General features: G+C 44.1%; 1 protein-coding gene across 3 annotated transcripts in view; it reads right to left on the bottom strand.

The window, feature by feature from the left end:
* Positions 1 to 5,360: 5,360 nt before the first annotated feature.
* The window catches only part of LOC141763560 (uncharacterized), a 19,606-nt gene continuing 898 nt past the window's right edge, over positions 5,361 to 24,068 (bottom strand). The window contains exons 2-9 of one of the 3 annotated variants that reach the window (XM_074627991.1): positions 17,488 to 17,616; positions 17,284 to 17,366; positions 14,404 to 14,563; positions 14,088 to 14,297; positions 13,874 to 14,005; positions 13,358 to 13,581; positions 7,717 to 11,756; positions 5,361 to 5,978 (exon numbers count right to left, since the gene is read on the bottom strand). In XM_074627991.1, the coding sequence (XP_074484092.1) occupies positions 5,887 to 5,978; positions 7,717 to 11,756; positions 13,358 to 13,581; positions 13,874 to 14,005; positions 14,088 to 14,297; positions 14,404 to 14,563; positions 17,284 to 17,366; positions 17,488 to 17,616 (5,070 nt within the window). In that variant the 3' untranslated portion in view covers positions 5,361 to 5,886. The remainder of the gene's footprint in view (positions 5,979 to 7,716; positions 11,757 to 13,357; positions 13,582 to 13,873; positions 14,006 to 14,087; positions 14,298 to 14,403; positions 14,564 to 17,283; positions 17,367 to 17,487; positions 17,617 to 24,068) is intronic. The other 2 variants (XM_074627992.1, XM_074627993.1) reach the window with 2 other exon arrangements.

Below are 24,068 nucleotides of genomic sequence, written 5' to 3'. Positions count from 1 at the left end.
GTCGGTATCGGGTGTCGGTGTCGGTGTCGGTGTCGGTGTCGGTATCGGGTGTCGGTGTCGGTGTCGGTGTCGGTGTCGGTATCGGGTGTCGGTGTCGGTGTCGGTGTCGGTGTCGGTGTCGGTGTCGGTATCGGGTGTCGGTGTCGGTGTCGGTGTCGGTGTCGGTGTCGGTATCGGGTGTCGGTGTCGGTGTCGGTGTCGGTGTCGGTGTCGGTGTCGGTGTCGGTGTCAGTGCATCCCTAGTTAACAGTATAACATGTGTTTAATCTGTTTCCAGGTACACGGCGATGAACGGTAATGTGATGTATGTGAAGGAGCAGCAGTTCATGAGAGAACTGTTTTTATTAGTTGGCATCTTTATCCCTGAAGCCCTTATCCCTTATCCCTTATCCCTTATCCCTTATCCCTTATCCCTTATCCCTGAAGCCCTTATCCCTTATCCCTGAAGCCCTTATCCCTTATCCTTGAAGCCCTTATCCCTTATCCCTTATCCCTGAAGCCCTTATCCCTTATTCTTGAAGCCCTTATCCCTGAAGCCCTTATCCCTTATCCCTGAAGCCCTTATCCCTTATCCCTTATCCCTTATCCCTGAAGCCCTTATCCCTTATCCCTGAAGCCCTTATCCCTTATCCCTGAAGCCCTTATCCCTGAAGCCCTTATCCCTTATCCTTGAAGCCCTTATCCCTTATCCTTGAAGCCCTTATCCCTTATCCCTGAAGCCCTTATCCCTTATCCCTTATCCTTGAAGCCCTTATCCCTTATCCTTGAAGCCCTTATCCCTTATCCCTTATCCCTGAAGCCCTTATCCCTTATTCTTGAAGCCCTTATCCCTTATCCCTTATCCCTGAAGCCCTTATCCCTTATCCCTTATCCGTGAAGCCCTTATCCCTTATCCTTGAAGCCCTTATCCCTTATCCTTGAAGCCCTTATCCCTGAAGCCCTTATCCCTTATCCCTGAAGCCCTTATCCCTTATTCTTGAAGCCCTTATCCCTTATCCCTTATCCCTGAAGCCCTTATCCCTTATCCCTTATCCCTTATCCGTGAAGCCCTTATCCCTTATTCTTGAAGCCCTTATCCCTTATCCCTGAAGCCCTTATCCCTTATCCCTTATCCCTTATCCGTGAAGCCCTTATCCCTTATTCTTGAAGCCCTTATCCCTTATCCCTGAAGCCCGTATCCCTTATCCCTTATCCTTGAAGCCATTATCCCTTATCCCTGAAGCCCTTATCCCTTATCCTTGAAGCCCTTATCCCTTATCCTTGAAGCCCTTATCCCTTATCCGTGAAGCCCTTATCCCTTATTCTTGAAGCCCTTATCCCTTATCCCTGAAGCCCTTATCCCTTATCCCTTATCCCTGAAGCCCGTATCCCTTATCCCTTATCCCTGAAGCCCTTATCCCTGAAGCCCTTATCCCTTATCCTTGAAGCCCTTATCCCTTATCCCTGAAGCCCTTATCCCTTATCCTTGAAGCCCTTATCCCTTATCCGTGAAGCCCTTATCCCTTATTCTTGAAGCCCTTATCCCTTATCCCTGAAGCCCTTATCCCTTATCCCTTATCCCTTATCCCTGAAGCCCGTATCCCTTATCCCTTATCCCTGAAGCCCTTATCCCTGAAGCCTTTATCCCTTATCCTTGAAGCCCTTATCCCTTATCCCTGAAGCCCTTATCCCTTATCCCTTATCCCTGAAGCCTGTATCCCTTATCCCTTATCCTTGAAGCCATTATCCCTTATCCCTGAAGCCCTTATCCCTTATCCCTTATCCTTGAAGCCCTTATCCCTTATCCTTGAAGCCCTTATCCCTTATCCCTTATCCGTGAAGCCCTTATCCCTTATTCTTGAAGCCCTTATCCCTTATCCCTGAAGCCCTTATCCCTGAAGCCCGTATCCCTTATCCCTTATCCCTGAAGCCCTTATCCCTGAAGCCCTTATCCCTGAAGCCCTTATCCCTTATCCCTGAAGCCCGTATCCCTTATCCCTGAAGCCCTTATCCCTTATCCCTGAAGCCCTTATCCCTTATCCTTGAAGCCCTTATCCCTTATCCCTGAAGCCCTTATCCCTTATCCCTGAAGCCCTTATCCCTTATCCTTGAAGCCCTTATCCCTTATCCCTGAAGCCCTTATCCCTTATCCCTGAAGCCCTTAAAGCTCTGCTGAGTGTTGACAGAATGAACAGCAGTATCAGCAGACGTCTGGCCGGACGGACCGGTTCCACCGTCCAACTCCTGTCAATCAGAACACACCTGCCTGTCATCACGATCCCCGCTGAGCTGCTGCTCTCTCACATCCTCCAAACTACCAGACACATATCACTCATGAGATGAGAAACCTGCAGCTCTGAGATCTTTACCAGCTCCAACTAGAGCTGAGGCTGATGGAGGTCTGCAGGTCCAGCTAGAGCTGAGGCTGATGGAGGTCTGCAGGTCCAGCTAGAGCTGAGGCTCATGGAGGTCTGCAGGTCCAGCTAGAGCTGAGGCTCATGGAGGTCTGCAGGTCCAACTAGAGCTGAGGCTGATGGAGGTCTGCAGGTCCAGCTAGAGCTGAGGCTGATGGAGGTCTGCAGGTCCAGCTAGAGCTGAGGCTGATGGAGGTCTGCAGGTCCAGCTAGAGCTGAGGCTCATGGAGGTCTGCAGGTCCAGCTAGAGCTGAGGCTCATGGAGGTCTGCAGGTCCAACTGGAGCTGAGGCTGATGGAGGTCTGCAGGTCCAGCTAGAGCTGAGGCTGATGGAGGTCTACAGGTCCAGCTAGAGCTGAGGCTGATGGAGATCTACAGGTCCAGCTAGAGCTGAGGCTGATGGAGATCTACAGGTCCAGCTAGAGCTGAGGCTGATGGAGGTCTGCAGCTCCAGCTAGAGCTGAGGCTGATGGAGGTCTACAGATCCAACTAGAGCTGAGGCTGATGGAGGTCTACAGGTCCAACTAGAGCTGAGGCTGATGGAGGTCTGCAGCTCCAACTAGAGCTGAGGCTGATGGAGGTCTGCAGGTCCAACTAGAGCTGAGGCTGATGGAGGTCTACAGGTCCAGCTAGAGCTGAGGCTGATGGAGGTCTGCAGCTCCAACTAGAGCTGAGGCTGATGGAGGTCTGCAGGTCCAACTAGAGCTGAGGCTGATGGAGGTCTGCAGGTCCAACTAGAGCTGAGGCTGATGGAGGTCTGCAGGTCCAACTAGAGCTGAGGCTTATGGAGGTCTGCAGCTCCAACTAGAGCTGAGGCTGATGGAGGTCTGCAGCTCCAACTAGAGCTGAGGCTGATGGAGGTCTGCAGCTCCAACTAGAGCTGAGGCTGATGGAGGTCTGCAGCTCCAACTAGAGCTGAGGCTGATGGAGGTCTGCAGCTCCAGCTAGAGCTGAGGCTGATGGAGGTCTGCAGCTCCAGCTAGAGCTGAGGCTGAGGCTGATGGAGGTCTGCAGCTCCAGCTAGAGCTGAGGCTGATGGAGGCTGATGGAGGCTGGTGGAGGTATGCAGGTCCAGCTAGAGCTGAGGCTGATGGAGGCTGATGGAGGTCTGCAGGTCCAGCTAGAGCCGAGGCTGATGGAGGCTGATGGAGGTCTGCAGGTCCAGCTAGAGCTGAGGCTGATGGAGGTCTGCAGGTCCAGCTAGAGCCGAGGCTGATGGAGGCTGATGGAGGTCTGCAGGTCCAGCTAGAGCTGAGGCTGATGGAGGCTGATGGAGGTCTGCAGCTCCAGCTAGAGCTGAGGCTGATGGAGGCTGATGGAGGTCTGCAGGTCCAGCTAGAGCTGAGGCTGATGGAGGCTGATGGAGGTCTGCAACTCCAGCTAGAGCTGAGGCTGATGGAGGCTGATGGAGGCTGATGGAGGCTGGTGGAGGTATGCAGGTCCAGCTAGAGCTGAGGCTGATGGAGGCTGATGGAGGGTGGTGGAGGTATGCAGGTCCAGCTAGAGCTGAGGCTGATGGAGGCTGATGGAGGCTGATGGAGGCTGGTGGAGGTATGCAGGTCCAGCTAGAGCCGAGGCTGATGGAGGCTGATGGAGGTCTGCAGGTCCAGCTAGAGCTGAGGCTGATGGAGGCTGATGGAGGCTGATGGAGGCTGGTGGAGGTATGCAGGTCCAGCTAGAGCTGAGGCTGATGGAGGCTGATGGAGGCTGATGGAGGCTGATGGAGGTCTCTTATTACTCATGTTTAATTTTCCCTTTTATTTAATTATGTATTTATTTTTGCATTTATTGTTTTATTTTTTTTTGCATCATTTATTTATTGATATTTATTTTTGAAAGTATGTTTTTATGTATTTGTTTATTTTATTTTATTATTTGCATAATGAGGCAGAAATGTACAAAGAAAAGAATACAGACGTAAAGTTTGGGGAAATAAAAGAGGTTAAAAATGAAATGCAAAATATTAAATATAAATAAAAGATAAATGCAGAAATAAATAAATAAATAGATTTAAAATTGATTAAAAATAACAAATACATAAATAAAAGGGAAAATTAAACATAAGAGTAAATAAATAAAATAATTCATACAAAGATAAATAAATAAAGAACATTTTATTAATTAATTAATGTCTACATTTATTTATGTATTCATCTACTGGCGGTTCCGTCCGGTTCCGTCCTCCATGTGGTTCTATCAGCTGGGTTCTCAGACTCTCTGACAGGTGAACGGAGAACAACACTACAAGTTCCTCCTGAGACTTTAGTTTAGTATCACTGTGGTTCTGCTGCCACCTGCTGGTAGAACATCCATCCAACCATGTGAGAACATCCAGGTAGAACCCTTCTCTACAGGAACCCTTCTCTACAGGAACCCTTCTGTACAGGAACCCTTCTCTACAGGAACCCTTCTGTACAGGAACCCTTCTGTACAGGAACCCTTCTGTACAGGAACCCTTCTCTACAGGAACCCTTCTCTACAGGAACCCTTCTGTACAGGAACCCTTCTCTACAGGAACCCTTCTGTACAGGAACCCTTCTGTACAGGAACCCTTCTCTACAGGAACCCTTCTCTACAGGAACCCTTCTCTATGATCCTTCATCATGTAGTTTAATATCACTGTGGTTCTGCTGGTAGAACATCCAGGTAGAACCCTTCTCTATGATCCTTCATCATCAGTCCAACAGTCAGTTTAATACTTTAAGACTCTAATGATAGAATATATATATATATATATTTATATATATATATGTTGTTGTTGTTGTTGTTGTTATTATTATTACTACTATAACTATTATTATTATTATAATTATTGTTATTATTAATTGTATTATTATTATTAGTAGTAGTACTATTACTATTATTATTACTATTATTATTACTACTATTAGTTATTATTATTATAATAATGATTATTATTATTATTATAATTATAATAATAATAATAAAGGCAAACAGGAGTGGGTTTATTGATCATCTTTATTTGCAGATATTAATGTACAGCTTAGATGTTTCAAACAGAACCGTGATGGGAAACAGAAACTACAGGACCACAGGTTTATAAAGTTTAAACTGAACAGGCTGAATATTGATTATTGATATTATTATTGATTATATGGTGAAACAGACACGGAGATACCAAAACTGTTATTAATATTACCCACCATTAAAACAAGTTCAACTTAAAGAGACAATAAGACAAGAGAACATGAAACTGAAGAGCTGATTATGAGTCTCTTAAAATAATCAGTAAAGCTTAAACCAAATAAAATCTATTATTAATATTATTATTATTATTATTATTAATATTATTAATAATAATAATATGAATAAACTATACAGTGTTTGTGATGTGATTTCCACCTGAATGTTTGTATTATTCATTATAACTTTAATCAATTGATTCCATTTAAAACAAACAGATGAACATATTCCAGAGGAAGATGAATATTAAAGGATGATGATGTCACTCCGTTCCTCCCCAGTCATCCAATCAGAGACGCATGATGTCATCGAGGCCGTCGGGTTCGCCACTCGTGACCCCGACACCTTGGGTCAGCCAGCGCTGGACGAGAGGAGAAGACGCTGCGCCAGAAGGGAGGATTCTTTATTACTATATACAGTATATATATGTATATATATAACACAGTGACAGGTGGACAGAGCATCGTTGTGTTTATTCATTTCATTTGAATATTTAAAGAAATACATTAAAAGCTGCTGAGTTTAAAACGTTCTGATAGAAAACGTTCTGATGTCACCATTCTGTATGTTTAAGCAAAAGAAGCTAATTCAGCCGATCTGGAGATCAGCTACAGAAAGAAATGTATAATATAATCATAGAATAATATAATAATAATATAATCATAGAATAATATAATAATATAATAATATAATAATATGATAATATAATAATATAATAATATAATAATATAATAATATAACAATATAATATAACAATATAATAATATAACAATATAATAATATAATAATATAATAATATAACAATATAATAATATAATATGATAATATAACAATATAATAATATAATAATATAATAATATAATCATAGAATAATATAATAATATAATAATATAATCATATAATAATATAATAATATAATAATATAACAATATAATAATATAATAATATAACAATATAATAACATAATGATATAATAATATAATAATATAACAATATAACAATATAATAACATAATAACATAATAATATAACAATATAATAATATAATAATATAATAATATAATAATATAACAATATAATAACATAATGATATAATAATATAATAATATAACAATATAACAATATAATAACATAATAACATAATAATATAACAATATAATAATATAATAATATAATAATATAATAATATAACAATATAATATCTCAAAGAACGCCTGGAGGGACTTTCTTCAGATTAGACACAAACGTCCACCTGGACTCAGAGATGAACTGAGTAGATGTTGGTGGTTAAAGGTCGCTGTGATCTCACTACATAAATATTTATATGATCATTTTGACAATTTCCCACTTATGTCTAACACAGAGGTCAGAGGTCAGAGGTCTCTCAGCTCCTCTGTGGAGGTTTAAACATGGAAATGAAGAACTGCTCTTTGTTTACATGTTCATGTGTATTGATCATAGTTGTAGGTCTATGGTACGACGGGACGACGGGACGACGGAGTATTAGGAACACATTGAGGAAATAAATAAATCTGAGATTTACACAATGAAGTCAGAATATTATAAAGTAGTCATTTTACCTGTTATTTTATTTTTTTCTCGTTAAGTTATGACTTTATTCTCGTAATATTGTGACTTTATTGTGTAAATCTCAGATGTTGTTTCCCTCAATGTGGCCCTAATACTCCGTAGTACATTGTCTCTTTGTCCCTCACTGCATTAGACTGATATACTATATACTGAGACTATAAACTGTGTTACCTTCATCACAATGATCACATGTTTTATGGCTCCAGACAGATTTAATTTTTTTCTTTTTGCCTAAAATGTCTCTTTAGATAGTAAAGGTTGCTGAACTCTGACCTCTGACCCCTGACTCCTGACCCCTGACCCCTTGACTAACAGGATGAAATGATGGAGTGATGACGTTTTGGACAGACGTGGATGTAAACTGACACTAGACTGGTTGTCGGAGGGATGCAACCTTCAACCTTCACTTCATCAGGATTTATCCATCAGTTATATATAACGTTATACGTCTGGTTTTTAATTCTGTGTTTTACAGAGCAGCACTCTGCGTTTCTGTCTTGGACGTGTTGTTGTTGTTGTGAATATAAAACAGCTGTTCTCACCTGCAGCCTGTTGTTGTTGTTGTTGTTGTTGTTGTTGTTGTTGTTTCCGTTGACCGTCCTGACTTCTCTCCCTCCCCGCTGCAGAGATCGACAGCGCTGCCATCTTACACACACTGATTCTCTGCGTGTTGCTTCCGGCTCCGCTGCCGGTGCTCCTGATTGGCCGGTCGCTGCTGCTGATGACCCTCCCCCTCGTGCTACTGGTCCTCCCTGACCCAGAGGAGCTGCTGATCCTTCCACCGGTTTGGCTGCTGATTCTGTCGCCGCTACCTGCACTGCTGGGTTTAGCCCCGCCCCCGGGGCTCCGGCCAGCTGTTGAACCGCTCAGCCACCCGCCGCTCCCCACACTCACCCTCCCCCCAGGGCTCGCGGCTCTTTGGCTGCCGGTCGTCCCTCCTCCAGCTGGTCGCCCTGCACTCCCCGCGGTGCTCCTGCGTCCGCTAGCTGAGCTGTAGACGGGTTTTGATTCGCCGCTGCCAGTTCTAGCAAATCTCCCAGAGCTGCTGGACCTGGATGAGCTGCTGAGCTTGCTGCCGCTACCGGAGCTACTCAACAGACCACCGCTACCTACGCTGCTACTGCGCCTAACAACACTACCTGAGCTCAGCCTGCCACCACTACTAGCACTACTCCATCTTGGTCCACTACCTGTGTAGCTACTTGGCGGACTTATGACTTGACCATAATTGCCGCCGGCACTGACCCTGTGTGCATTACAGCCACCATAAACTCTCCACTCTCCACTATCGCCGCTGCCGAACCTCTGTGCTCTTGGTGGTCCTGGTGGGCTTGTTGGTAGTTGAATGTCTGCGTTGGGTAAGCTGTCGCTGCCAGCGACGCCACTCATACGTCCAGTACTCCCCCCGTAGACTCTCCACTCTCCACTCCCTCTGCTACCAAACCTCCCTGTGTCCGGCGGGCTCGTTGGCAGGTGCACGGCCGCTGACTGTCTTTCTCTACTCTCAGCGATGGGTAAGCTATCGCTGCGTTTAAGACTGCCGCTGTAAACCATTTGCTCTCCACTCCCACCGCTACCGTACCTCCTCGTGTCTGGCGGACTCATTACAGGGGCTATGATTACTTCTTCACTTCCTGTTATGGGCAAGCTGCTCTTACGCCCAAGACTGCCGCCATAAACCGCCCACTCTCCACTTCCTCTACCGCTGTATCTCCCTGTTTCTCGTGGGCTTGTGGCCACTGATGGGCCTTTTCCGCTAATACCACCATCCAGGCTGCTCTTACGCCCAAGACTGCCGCCATAACCTACCCACTCTCCACTTCCTCTACTGCTGAACCTCCCTGTTTCTGGTTGGCCTGTTGCAGGGAGCGTGGCTCCTGATGGACTTTCTTTGCCTCCTGTGCTGGGTAAGGTCGTACTTGTACGTCCCAGACTGCTACCATAAACCATCCAGTCTCCACTGCCACGCCTGAATCGTCCCTGTACCTCTGCTGTAGCTTCTGTATTACCGCTTAATGCACCGGATAAACCAGCAGCCATACCACTAAGACTAGTTGCCAGATCACTAGCCATACCTCTACCTCCTGAATTACTAGCCACACCGCTAAAGGTAGTTCCTCCATTGGCAGGGACACTTCCAAAGCTAGCTGACTTAACAGACACTTGTTGACTGTCTCTGGGACTTCTCCGATACAGGCCTCTGAAACCAAGCTGTTCCTCTTTCTCTGCTATAATACTACGCCCTCCGAACTCCGAGCCTCCGAGACCGCCGCTCAGCTGAAGGCCGATCCCTCCACCGGTTGATCCAGAACTTATGTTTGTACCATTCAGAGTACCTCGACTTCTTTTGTTACCTTCAAATGATCCAAAACACAAACTGTCCCCATCTCTCTCTGAAATGTTGACTTTCCTTTTTCTGTCCTCCTCCGGCAGAGCTGGACCTCTGCTGAAAGACAGCGACCGGCCTTCCTCTTTAGTAGAGAGGATGTATTTCTCCACTGGTTTCACGTGTGCGTTTGCCTCAGTTAGATTCAGGCATACTTCCTCGTCCTCTTCTTCACCGTTTGGACTCAGACACCCTTTAGCCTCCACTGGACTCAAACAGTCTTTTGGACTGAGAAACATTTCTGGGTCATTTGGACTCAGAAGAGAATCAGGACTTCGAACACGCTCCTCTGGATCAACCGGGCGAAACACTTGATCCGTCATGCTCATTAACACCTCCGTCTCCACCTCTGTCTCCACCTCCATCTCCAGCTCCATCTCCATCTCCATCTCCATCTCCATCTCCATCTCCACCTCCGTCCCCACCTCCGTCCCCACCTCCGTCTCCACCTTCGTCTCCACCTCCGTCTCAACCTTCGTCTCCACCTCCGTCTCAACCTTCGTCTCCACCTCCGTCTCCAGCTCCGTCTCCAGCTCCGTCTCCACCTCCGTCTCCACCTCCGTCTCCATCTCCGTCTCCACCTCCGTCTGCACCTCCGTCTCCACCTCCGTCTGCACCTCCGTCTCCATCTCCGTCTCCACCTCCGTCTCCACCTCCGTCTGCACCTCCGTCTCCACCTCCGTCTCCACCTCCGTCTCCACCTCCGTCTCAACCTTCGTCTCCACCTCCGTCTCCAGCTCCGTCTCCACCTCCGTCTCCACCTCCGTCTCCAGCGGGCTCAGACATGTTTCTGGACTCGAGCATGTGGACTCCTTCGTTGGGCTCATGAATACACGAGCTTCACTTGGACTCAAAATGTCTTCATGGTCAGAAGAACTCAAAGCCACACCAGAATCTGTGAGACTTACAGACTTCTGTGACTTTGTGGTACTCATCAGTTCTTCTTGACCTGCTAGATGAATGATCTCATTGTCTGACTCGGTAGGGTCCACCTTCACCCCGTTGGTATCATGGCAACCATCGATAACCTTCCCTTCGTTCACTTCTAATTCAACTTTCTTCAAAATCTCTGTATTTGCAGTTTTAATTTCGAGGTTGTCTGGGTTACTGGATGAAGCTGCTGCAACACCGGACTTCATATCAGCATCCAACATCACTTTGTTTGGTTCGCTATCGGATTCATTGGACAACGTACCTTCTTCTACGTCTTCTCCCTTCTTTCCTTCTCTATCTATGTCCTTGTCCTTGATCAGGGTCGACTCACCAGAGACCTTCCCCTGAGCCTCCACAAACCTAAGAAGAGATTCAGAGACAATGGACGCTGTAACGGCACCTTCTCCTGCATCCAAGACAGCTTCTGCTGGAGTCTCCAAACTCAAAGACACAACATGTGCAGGATCCTGGTTCTTAGCCTGGACGGAGTCCTCAGTGAAGTCCATTTCCATTTCAGCTTCTGTCTCTTTCTTTACCTCTGCAGCAGTTCCTTTGCTGGTTTCAGTTGTTGTTGTTGTGTGTGTTACAAGATGTGGTCCTTGTTCTGCACAAAGACTGGTTTTGGTGATCTCTGTTTGAATGTTTGTTTCTGTTTTAGTAGCCTGTAAACCAGCTTCTGTGGTAGTTTGTTTGGAGGTAAAACATTGTGGTTTTGCCTGAGCAGCAGCACTCCTGGCAGATTGTGTGTCAGGAACCAATGTGGTGATTCCTTGTGCAGAATTAATCTCCTTGACAACAGCTCCTTCTTTTAAACTCATCTGAATCCTATCCATCGATGAGCTCTGCATATCACAATCTCTAGTGTGGACTTTATCCTCCACAGGACCGCTCTGCCTGTTGATCAGCGCACTGACAGTCACTGATTCCTTCACAGCTCCTGTTCTCTGGTTTTCAGCCTTGTGAAATGAGCCGGTCAGATTTGAGGTGTTGATGGATCTCACTGGTGAGTTCTTTGGCTGTTTGCTGTGGACCCTGATGGACTGGACTGTGGTCACTGGTTCTGAGAGCGGGGCCATTACAGGCGTTTGTCTGATAGTGCCGACGTGGCCTCTAGAGACACCCGTCGTCATCCTGAGATTTCCTCCCTGAACGCGGGTCGTGATGTTCGCTGTGATGTTTCTCCTGAAGGCAGACGGTCTGGTCGGAGCACAGAAAGATGTGACGTTAGCCGCCGGCTGAAGACCTGCGAACCTACGAACAAAAGACAATCAGAAGAAGAACTGACCAGACATTATTGTTCAAGGCACAAAGGTACAAACAAGGAAGTGATCATCTCTCTGGTTCCTCCACTAACAGGAAGTGATCATCTCTCTGGTTCCTCCACTAACAGGAAGTGATCATCTCTCTGGTTCCTAACAGGAAGTGATCATCTCTCTGGTTCCTCCACTAACAGGAAGTGATCATCTCTCTGGTTCCTCCACTAACAGGAAGTGATCATCTCTCTGGTTCCTAACAGGAAGTGATCATCTCTCTGGTTCCTCCACTAACAGGAAGTGATCATCTCTCTGGTTCCCTCCACTAACAGGAAGTGATCATCTCTCTGGTTCCCTCCACTAACAGGAAGTGATCATCTCTCTGGTTCCTCCACTAACAGGAAGTGATCATCTCTCTGGTTCCCTCCGCTAACAGGAAGTGATCATCTCTCTGGTCCCTCCACTAACAGGAAGTGATCATCTCTCTGGTTCCCTCCACTAACAGGAAGTGATCATCTCTCTGGTTCCCTCCACTAACAGGAAGTGATCATCTCTCTGGTTCCTCCACTAACAGGAAGTGATCATCTCTCTGGTTCCCTCCACTAACAGGAAGTGATCATCTCTCTGGTTCCCTCCACTAACAGGAAGTGATCATCTCTCTGGTTCCTCCACTAACAGGAAGTGATCATCTCTCTGGTTCCCTCCGCTAACAGGAAGTGATCATCTCTCTGGTCCCTCCACTAACAGGAAGTGATCATCTCTCTGGTTCCCTCCACTAACAGGAAGTGATCATCTCTCTGGTTCCCTCCACTAACAGGAAGTGATCATCTCTCTGGTTCCTCCACTAACAGGAAGTGATCATCTCTCTGGTTCCCTCCACTAACAGGAAGTGATCATCTCCCTGGTTCCCTCCACTAACAGGAAGTGATCATCTCTCTGGTTCCCTCCACTAACAGGAAGTGATCATCTCTCTGGTTCCCTCCACTAACAGGAAGTGATCATCTCTCTGGTTCCTCCACTAACAGGAAGTGATCATCTCTCTGGTTCCCTCCACTAACAGGAAGTGATCATCTCTCTGGTTCCCTCCACTAACAGGAAGTGATCATCTCTCTGGTTCCCTCCACTAACAGGAAGTGATCATCTCTCTGGTTCCTCCACTAACAGGAAGTGATCATCTCTCTGGTTCCCTCCACTAACAGGAAGTGATCATCTCTCTGGTTCCTCCACTAACAGGAAGTGATCATCTCCCTGGTTCACTCCACTAACAGGAAGTGATCATCTCTCTGGTTCACTCCACTAACAGGAAGTGATCATCTCTCTGGTTCCTCCACTAACAGGAAGTGATCATCTCTCTGGTTCCCTCCACTAACAGGAAGTGATCATCTCTCTGGTTCCCTCCACTAACAGGAAGTGATCATCTCTCTGGTTCCCTCCACTAACAGGAAGTGATCATCTCTCTGGTTCCCTCCACTAACAGGAAGTGATCATCTCTCTGGTTCCCTCCACTAACAGGAAGTGATCATCTCTCTGGTCCCTCCACTAACAGGAAGTGATCATCTCTCTGGTCCCTCCACTAACAGGAAGTGATCATCTCTTTACCCCTGTGGTCTCAGTCCATCCAGCAGCCTCCTGTAGTCCTGTATCTGGGTCTCCAGTCGGCTCTTGGCGTCCAGCAGGACCTGTTGGTCTTCAGTCTGCTGAGCTGCAGACAGCAGCACTGAGTCCAGGTCTCTGCACAGACCGTCTGCTCTCTGCTGCAGGACCACCAGCTGCTGGATGAAGGACTCGGTCTGCTCCAGACCAGCAGCCTCCAACACCAGGTTCTACTCAGACACAGAGACACCGCTGCATGTTAGTGGTCCTTCTTCTGCAGCTCTACCCCCTCATCCAGGTCTACACTCCTCCTACCTGAACCCCTCATCCAGGTCTACACTCCTCCTACCTGAACCCCTCATCCAGGTCTACACTCCCTCCTACCTGAACCCCTCATCCAGGTCTACACTCCTCCTACCTGAACCCCTCATCCAGGTCTACACTCCTCCTACCTGAACCCCTCATCCAGGTCTACACTCCCTCCTACCTGAACCCCTCATCCAGGTCTACACTCCCTCCTACCTGATCCTGCAGGTGGTTCAGCTCCTCCTCCAGAGTCGCTGTTGTTCTCCTCATCTCCTCCAGCTCGGTCTGGATGACCTCTGACCCCGCTGGAGGGTCAAAGGTCACCGGTGGGGAAGTCAACATGGACCCCTGATGAAGTGAGGTCACAGAACATTTAATACCAGCTAGTGCTTCATTGATTTCAGAATAAGAGCGTGTTGTAGATATTAACCTGGGCATTGAACCAGCACTGGTTCTGGTTCTGGTTCTGGTTCTGGTTCTGGTTCTGGTTCTGGTTCTGGTTCTGGTTCTGGTTCTGGTTGAGCAGCGTCACACTCGTCCGTCTCAGGTCGTCCAGCTGCTGGACCAGGTCTGAGGACCCAGCACTCTGCATCTCCACGGCGACGCCCCCTGACACCTGGGCCAGGAGACCCTGCGTGTCCTGGACAGGTAGACAGGAAACATGATGCAGACCTTTACTTTAGAATAATCCAGGTGAGTTCTGGTTCTGGTTCTGGTTCTGGTTCTGGTTCTGGTTCTGGTCTTACCTGTCGGTGTCGTATCTGCTGCTCCATCAGTCGCTGTGTTTGATGGTTCATCAGAGTCTGGAGCTCCGGCAGTATGTGGACCTTCAGCACCTCCTCCAGCAACCTCAGGTCACTAAGCTCCGCCTCCACACCTCCCCGACGCTCACACTCCCTTTCACACCTGTTCAACAGCAAAGCATGATGGGATACGGCTACATGTCATGGAGGTGTGATGAAGGTGCTGAAGGTGATGAAGGTGGGATGAAGGTGATGAAGGTGTGCTGAAGGTGATGAAGGTGGGATGAAGGTGATGAAGGTGTGCAAGGTGTGCTGAAGGTGTGATGAAGGTGATGAAGGTGATGAAGGTGCGATGAAGGTGTGATGAAGGTGATGAAGGTGATGAAGGTGTGATGAAGGTGATGAAGGTGATGAAGGTGCGATGAAGGTGATGAAGGTGATGAAGGTGCGATGAAGGTGTGATGAAGGTGATGAAGGTGATGAAGGTGTGCTGAAGGTGATGAAGGTGGGATGAAGGTGATGAAGGTGTGCAAGGTGTGCTGAAGGTGTGATGAAGGTGATGAAGGTGATGAAGGTGCGATGAAGGTGTGATGAAGGTGATGAAGGTGATGAAGGTGCGATGAAGGTGTGCTGAAGGTGTGATGAAGGTGATGAAGGTGATGAAGGTGCGATGAAGGTGCGCTGAAGGTGTGATGAAGGTGATGAAGGTGTGATGAAGGTGTGATGAAGGTGATGAAGGTGATGAAGGTGCAATGAAGGTGTGCTGAAGGTGTGATGAAGGTGATGAAGGTGATGAAGGTGTGATGAAGGTGATGAAGGTGCGATGAAGGTGTGATGAAGGTGATGAAGGTGATGAAGGTGTGCTGAAGGTGTGCTGAAGGTGTGATGAAGGTGATGAAGGTGATGAAGGTGTGATGAAGGTGATGAAGGTGATGAAGGTGTGATGAAGGTGTGCTGAAGGTGTGATGAAGGTGATGAAGGTGATGAAGGTGTGATGAAGGTGATGAAGGTGCGATGAAGGTGATGAAGGTGATGAAGGTGATGAAGGTGTGATGAAGGTGATGAAGGTGTGATGAAGGTGATGAAGGTGTGATGAAGGTGTGATGAAGGTGTGATGAAGGTGATGAAGGTGATGAAGGTGTGATGAAGGTGATGAAGGTGTGCTGAAAGTGTGCTGAAGGTGTGATGAAGGTGATGAAGGTGTGATGAAGGTGATGAAGGTGTGCTGAAGGTGTGATGAAGGTGATGAAGGTGTGCTGAAGGTGCGATGAAGGTGATGAAGGTGTGATGAAGGTGATGAAGGTGTGATGAAGGTGTGATGAAGGTGTGATGAAGGTGATGAAGGTGCTGAAGGTGATGAAGGTGTGATGAAGGTGATGAAGGTGTGATGAAGGTGATGAAGGTGATGAAGGTGATGAAGGTGTGATGAAGGGGTGATGAAGGTGATGAAGGTGTGATGAAGGTGATGAAGGTGATGAAGGTGTGATGAAGGTGTGATGAAGGTTTGATGAAGGGGTGTTGAAGGTGATGAAGGTGATGAAGGTGATGAAGGTGTGATGAAGATGTGATGAAGGTTTGATGAAGGGGTGATGAAGGTGTGACGAAGGTGATGAAGGTGTGCTGAAGGTGATGAAGGTGTGCTGAAGGTGATGAAGTTGATGAAGGTGTGATGAAGGTGTGATGAAGGTTTGATGAAGGGGTGATGAAGGTGATGAAGGTGATGAAGCTGTGATGAAGGTGATGAAGGTGTGCTGAAGGTGATGAAGGTGATGAAGGTGTGATGAAGGTGATGAAGGTGTGATGAAGGTGTGATGAAGGTGATGAAGGTGTGATGAAGGTGTGATGAAGGTGTGATGAAGGTGATGAAGGTGTGATGAAGGTGATGAAGGTGTGATGAAGGTGTGATGAAGGTGATGAAGGTGTGCTGAAGGTGATGAAGGTGTGATGAAGGTGTGATGAAGGTGATGAAGGTGTGATGAAGGTGTGATGAAGGTGATGAAGGTGTGATGAAGGTGATGAAGGTGTGCTGAAGGTGATGAAGGTGTGAAGAAGGTGATGAAGGTGTGAAGAAGGTGATGAAGGTGTGATGAAGGTGTGATGAAGGGGATGAAGGTGTGATGAAGGTGTGATGAAGGTGATGAAGGTGATGAAGGTGTGATGAAGGTGTGATGAAGGTGTGATGAAGGTGATGCAGGTGTGATGAAGGTGATGAAGGTGTGATGAAGGTGTGATGAAGGTGATGAAGGTGTGATGAAGGTGATGAAGGTGTGATGAAGGTGATGAAGGTGTGATGAAGGTGATGAAGGTGATGAAGGTGATGAAGGTGTGATGAAGGTGATGAAGGTGTGATGAAGGTGATGAAGGTGATGAAAGTGTGATGAAGGTGATGAAGGTGATGAAGGTGATGAAGGTGATGAAGGTGTGATGAAGTGTGCTGAAGGTGATGAAGGTGATGAAGGTGATGAAGGTGTGATGAAGGTGATGAAGGTGTGATGAAGGTGATGAAGGTGTGATGAAGGTGATGAAGGTGTGATGAAGGTGATGAAGGTGTGATGAAGGTGATGAAGGTGATGAAGGTGATGAAAGTGTGATGAAGGTGATGAAGGTGATGAAGGTGTGATGAAGGTGATGAAGGTGATGAAGGTGTGATGAAGGTGTGATGAAGGTGTGATGAAGGTGTGATGAAGGTGATGAAGGTGATGAAGGTGTGATGAAGGTGATGAAAGTGTGATGAAGGTGATGAAGGTGTGATGAAGGTGTGATGAAGGTGTGATGAAGGTGTGATGAAGGTGATGAAGGTGTGATGAAGGTGTGATGAAGGTGATGAAGGTGTGATGAAGGTGTGATGAAGGTGATGAAGGTGATGAAGGTGTGAGGATCTACCTGACGGAGAGGTCCAAAACGGCGAGTTCTGCACTGAGCAGCTGCAGCTTCACCTGAGCCTGGTCCGAGAGACACTCACTGATCTGTGACAGAGACGGAGAGAGAGAGAGACAGAGAGATACAGAGACGGACAGAGAGACGTCTTTATTTTGTCTTTATTTTGTCTTTATTTTGTCTTCATCTGGTGTATCTCGATGAGCTCACCTGGTCACGCAGCAGGGACGCTGTCCTCAGGCGTCTGTCCAGCCGTCTCAGCTCTCTGGGACACTTCCTGTCCAGCTCCTCCTGGATCTGACGCTCCAGCCTCTGATTGGCCGTCTCCAGACACTCGACCTGCATCCACCAATCAGAGAGGACTATCAGAGCTATTGCTCAGTGATCAGATGTGAACTAGCTCCAGATTACAACTAGCTCTAGATTACAACTAGCTCCAGATTACAACTAGCTCTAGATTACAACTAGCTCTAGATTACATCTAGCTCTAGATTACATCTAGCTCTAGATTACAACTAGCTCTAGATTACAACTAGCTCCAGATTACAACTAGCTCTAGATTACAACTAGCTCCAGATTACAACTAGCTCTAGATTACAACTAGCTCCAGATTACAACTAGCTCTAGATTACAACTAGCTCTAGATTACATCTAGCTCTAGATTACATCTAGCTCTAGATTACAACTAGCTCTAGATTACATCTAGCTCTAGATTACAACTAGCTCTAGATTACAACTAGCTCTAGATTACAACTAGCTCTAGATTACATCTAGCTCTAGATTACATCTAGCTCTAGATTACAACTAGCTCTAGATTACAACTAGCTCTAGATTACATCTAGCTCTAGATGAAATCTAGTTCTAGATTACATCTAGCTCTAGATTACATCTAGTTCTAGATTACAACTAGCTCTAGATTACATCTAGCTCTAGATTACATCTAGTTCTAGATTACAACTAGCTCTAGATTACATCTAGCTCTAGATTACATCTAGTTCTAGATTACAACTAGCTCTAGATTACATCTAGCTCTAGATTACAACTAGCTCTAGATTACAACTAGTTCTAGATTACATCTAGCTCTAGATTACAACTAGTTCTAGATTACAACTAGTTCAAGATTACATCTAGTTCTAGATTACAACTAGCTCTAGATTACAACTAGTTCTAGATTACATCTAGTTCTAGATTACAACTAGCTCTAGATTACAACTAGTTCTAGATTACATCTAGCTCTAGATTACATCTAGTTCTAGATTACAACTAGTTCTAGATTACAACTAGCTCTAGATTACAACCAGCTCTAGATTACAACTAGCTCTAGATTACATCTAGCTCTAGATTACAACTAGCTCTAGATTACAACTAGCTCTAGATTACAACCAGCTCTAGATTACAACTAGCTCTAGATTACAACCAGCTCTAGATTACAACCAGCTCTAGATTACAACCAGCTCTAGATTACATCTAGCTCTAGATTACAACTAGCTCTAGATTACAACTAGCTCTAGATTAAATCTAGCTCTAGATTACAACTAGCTCTAGATTACAACTAGCTCTAGATTACAACTAGCTCTAGATTACAACTAGCTCTAGATTACAACTAGTTCTAGATTACATCTAGTTCTAGATTACAACTAGCTCTAGATTACAACTAGTTCTAGATTACATCTAGCTCTAGATTACATCTAGTTCTAGATTACAACTAGTTCTAGATTACAACTAGCTCCAGATTACAACTAGCTCTAGATTACAACTAGCTCTAGATTACATCTAGCTCTAGATTACAACTAGCTCTAGATTACAACCAGCTCTAGATTACAACCAGCTCTAGATTACAACCAGCTCTAGATTACAACCAGCTCTAGATTACAACTAGCTCCAGATTACAACCAGCTCTAGATTACAACCAGCTCTAGATTACATCTAGCTCTAGATTACAACTAGCTCTAGATTACATCTAGCTCTAGATTACAACTAGCTCTAGATTACAACTAGCTCTAGATTACAACCAGCTCTAGATTACAACCAGCTCTAGATTACAACCAGCTCTAGATTACATCTAGCTCTAGATTACAACTAGCTCTAGATTACAACTAGCTCTAGATTAAATCTAGCTCTAGATTACATCTAGTTCTAGATTACAACTAGTTCTAGATTACAACTAGCTCCAGATTACAACTAGCTCTAGATTACAACTAGCTCTAGATTACATCTAGCTCTAGATTACATCTAGCTCTAGATTACAACTAGCTCTAGATTACAACTAGCTCTAGATTACAACCAGCTCTAGATTACAACTAGCTCTAGATTACAACCAGCTCTAGATTACAACTAGCTCTAGATTACATCTAGCTCTAGATTACAACTAGCTCTAGATTACAACTAGCTCTAGATTACAACCAGCTCTAGATTACATCTAGCTCTAGATTACAACTAGCTCTAGATTACATCTAGCTCTAGATTACATCTAGCTCTAGATTACAACTAGCTCTAGATTACATCTAGCTCTAGATTACATCTAGCTCTAGATTACAACTAGCTCTAGATTACAACCAGCTCTAGATTACAACCAGCTCTAGATTACAACTAGCTCCAGATTACAACCAGCTCTAGATTACAACCAGCTCTAGATTACATCTAGCTCTAGATTACAACTAGCTCTAGATTACATCTAGCTCTAGATTACATCTAGCTCTAGATTACAACTAGCTCTAGATTACATCTAGCTCTAGATTACATCTAGCTCTAGATTACAACTAGCTCTAGATTACAACTAGCTCTAGATTACAACCAGCTCTAGATTACAACTAGCTCTAGATTATAACTAGCTCTAGATTACAACCAGCTCTAGATTACAACCAGCTCTAGATTACAACCAGCTCTAGATTACAACCAGCTCTAGATTACATCTAGCTCTAGATTACAACTAGCTCTAGATTACAACTAGCTCTAGATTAAATCTAGCTCTAGATTACAACTAGTTCAAGATTACAACTAGTTCTAGATTACAACTAGCTCTAAATTACATCTAGCTCTAGATTACAACTAGCTCTAGATTACATCTAGCTCTAGATTACAACTAGCTCTAGATTACAACTAGTTCTAGATTACATCTAGCTCTAGATTACATCTAGTTCTAGATTACAACTAGCTCTAGATTACAACTAGCTCTAGATTACATCTAGCTCTAGATGAAATCTAGTTCTAGATTACAACTAGCTCTAGATTACATCTAGCTCTAGATTACAACCAGCTCTAGATTACATCTAGCTCTAGATTACAACTAGCTCTAGATTACAACTAGTTCTAGATTACATCTAGCTCTAGATTACAACTAGTTCTAGATTACAACTAGTTCAAGATTACAACTAGCTCTAGATTACATCTAGTTCTAGATTACAGCTAGCTCTAGATTACATCTAGTTCTAGATTACAACTAGCTCTAGATTACAACTAGTTCTAGATTACATCTAGTTCTAGATTACAACTAGCTCTAGATTACAACTAGTTCTAGATTACATCTAGCTCTAGATTACATCTAGTTCTAGATTACAACTAGTTCTATATTACATCTAGCTCTAGATTACAACTAGTTCTAGATTCCAACTAGCTCTAGATTACAACCAGCTCTAGATTACAACTAGCTCCAGATTACAACCAGCTCTAGATTACAACCAGCTCTAGATTACATCTAGCTCTAGATTACATCTAGCTCTAGATTACAACTAGCTCTAGATTACATCTAGCTCTAGATTACAACCAGCTCTAGATTACAACTAGCTCTAGATTACAACCAGCTCTAGATTACAACCAGCTCTAGATTACATCTAGCTCTAGATTACAACTAGCTCTAGATTACAACTAGCTCTAGATTAAATCTAGCTCTAGATTACAACTAGCTCTAGATTACAACTAGCTCTAGATTACAACTAGTTCTAGATTACAACTAGCTCTAGATTACATCTAGTTCTAGATTACATCTAGTTCTAGATTACAACTAGCTCTAGATTACAACTAGTTCTAGATTACATCTAGCTCTAGATTACATCTAGTTCTAGATTACAACTAGTTCTAGATTACAACTAGCTCTAGATTACAACTAGTTCTAGATTACATCTAGTTCTAGATTACAACTAGCTCTAGATTACATCTAGCTCTAGATTACATCTAGTTCTAGATTACAACTAGTTCTATATTACATCTAGCTCTAGATTACAACTAGTTCTAGATTACATCTAGTTCTAGATTACATCTAGCTCTAGATTACAACTAGTTCTAGATTACATCTAGTTCTAGATTACATCTAGCTCTAGATTACAACTAGTTCTAGATTACAACTAGTTCTAGTTTACAACTAGTTCTAGATTACAACTAGCTCTAGATTACATCTAGCTCTAGATTACAACTAGCTCTAGATTACATCTAGCTCTAGATTACGACTAGCTCTAGATTACAACTAGCTCTAGATTACAACTAGTTCTAGATTACATCTAGCTCTAGATTACAACCAGCTCTAGATTACATCTAGCTCTAGATTACATCTAGCTCTAGATTACAACTAGCTCTAGATTACATCTAGCTCTAGATTACAACTAGCTCTAGATTACAACTAGTTCTAGATTACATCCAGCTCTAGATTACAACTAGCTCTAGATTACAACTAGCTCTAGATTACATCTAGCTCTAGATTACAACTAGTTCTAGATTACAACTAGTTCTAGATTACATCTAGCTCTAGATTACAACTAGTTCTAGATTACAACTAGTTCAAGATTACAACTAGCTCTAGATTACATCTAGTTCTAGATTACAGCTAGCTCTAGATTACATCTAGTTCTAGATTACAACTAGCTCTAGATTACAACTAGTTCTAGATTACATCTAGTTCTAGATTACAACTAGCTCTAGATTACAACTAGTTCTAGATTACATCTAGCTCTAGATTACATCTAGTTCTAGATTACAACTAGTTCTATATTACATCTAGCTCTAGATTACAACTAGTTCTAGATTACAACTAGCTCTAGATTACAACCAGCTCTAGATTACATCTAGCTCTAGATTACAACTAGCTCTAGATTACATCTAGCTCTAGATTACATCTAGCTCTAGATTACAACTAGTTCTAGATTACATCTAGTTCTAGATTACATCTAGCTCTAGATTACAACTAGTTCTAGATTACATCTAGTTCTAGATTACATCTAGCTCTAGATTACAACTAGTTCTAGATTACAACTAGTTCTAGTTTACAACTAGTTCTAGATTACAACTAGCTCTAGATTACATCTAGCTCTAGATTACAACTAGCTCTAGATTACATCTAGCTCTAGATTACGACTAGCTCTAGATTACAACTAGCTCTAGATTACAACTAGTTCTAGATTACATCTAGCTCTAGATTACAACCAGCTCTAGATTACATCTAGCTCTAGATTACATCTAGCTCTAGATTACAACTAGCTCTAGATTACATCTAGCTCTAGATTACAACTAGCTCTAGATTACAACTAGTTCTAGATTACATCCAGCTCTAGATTACAACTAGCTCTAGATTACAACTAGCTCTAGATTACATCTAGCTCTAGATTACAACTAGTTCTAGATTACAACTAGTTCTAGATTACATCTAGCTCTAGATTACAACTAGTTCTAGATTACAGCTAGCTCTAGATTACATCTAGTTCTAGATTACAACTAGCTCTAGATTACAACTAGTTCTAGATTACATCTAGTTCTAGATTACAACTAGCTCTAGATTACAACTAGTTCTAGATTACATCTAGCTCTAGATTACATCTAGTTCTAGATTACAACTAGTTCTATATTACATCTAGCTCTAGATTACAACTAGTTCTAGATTACAACTAGCTCTAGATTACAACCAGCTCTAGATTACAACTAGCTCCAGATTACAACCAGCTCTAGATTACAACCAGCTCTAGATTACAACTAGCTCTAGATTACATCTAGCTCTAGATTACAACTAGCTCTAGATTACATCTAGCTCTAGATTACAACTAGCTCTAGATTACAACCAGCTCTAGATTACAACCAGCTCTAGATTACATCTAGCTCTAGATTACAACTAGCTCTAGATTACAACTAGCTCTAGATTAAATCTAGCTCTAGATTACATCCTTCTTTACAGGCTCAGTACAGAGGTCATGACCTCAGTACAGAGGTCATGACCCCAGGAGTCAGTGTCCTCCCTGATGGCTGCAGCCTTAATATTGACATATGTCCTGACCTTCTGTCAGCTGTCCGTCCTGAGGACAGACTGCTGGTTCCAGAGCTCCATTAGAATGATTCTGTCCTTCCTGTCTTCAACCAGACGTCTGAATGAATCCTGAATGTGGTTTAATCAGGGTGTTTCTGAGCTGCTGCAGCGGAGCAGAGTGGAAGCTTTGTTTCTCTGTTTCCACCTCGTGCATCAAGTAAAACAAGTGGCAGCAGACGAAGCGAGAGAGAGAGGAGGAATCAGAGGAGGAATCAGAGGAGGAATCAGAGGAGGAATCAGAGGAGGAATCAGAGGAGGAGGAATCAGAGGAGGAATCAGAGGAGGAATCAGAGGAGGAATCAGACGAGGAATCAGAGGAGGAATCAGAGGAGGAATCAGAGGAGGAGGAATCAGAGGAGGAATCAGAGGAGGAATCAGAGGAGGAATCAGAGGAGGAATCAGAGGAGGAATCAGAGGAGGAGGAATCAGAGGAGGAGGAATCAGAGGAGGAATCAGAGGAGGAATCAGAGGAGGAGGAATCAGAGGAGGAGGAATCAGAGGAGGAATC

Source organism: Sebastes fasciatus (genome assembly GCF_043250625.1).
Source record: "Sebastes fasciatus isolate fSebFas1 chromosome 13 unlocalized genomic scaffold, fSebFas1.pri SUPER_13_unloc_1, whole genome shotgun sequence".
Taxonomy (NCBI): domain Eukaryota; kingdom Metazoa; phylum Chordata; class Actinopteri; order Perciformes; family Sebastidae; genus Sebastes; species Sebastes fasciatus.
Note: the sequence above shows the minus strand (reverse complement) of the source record. Positions and strands in the feature narration are given on the sequence as shown.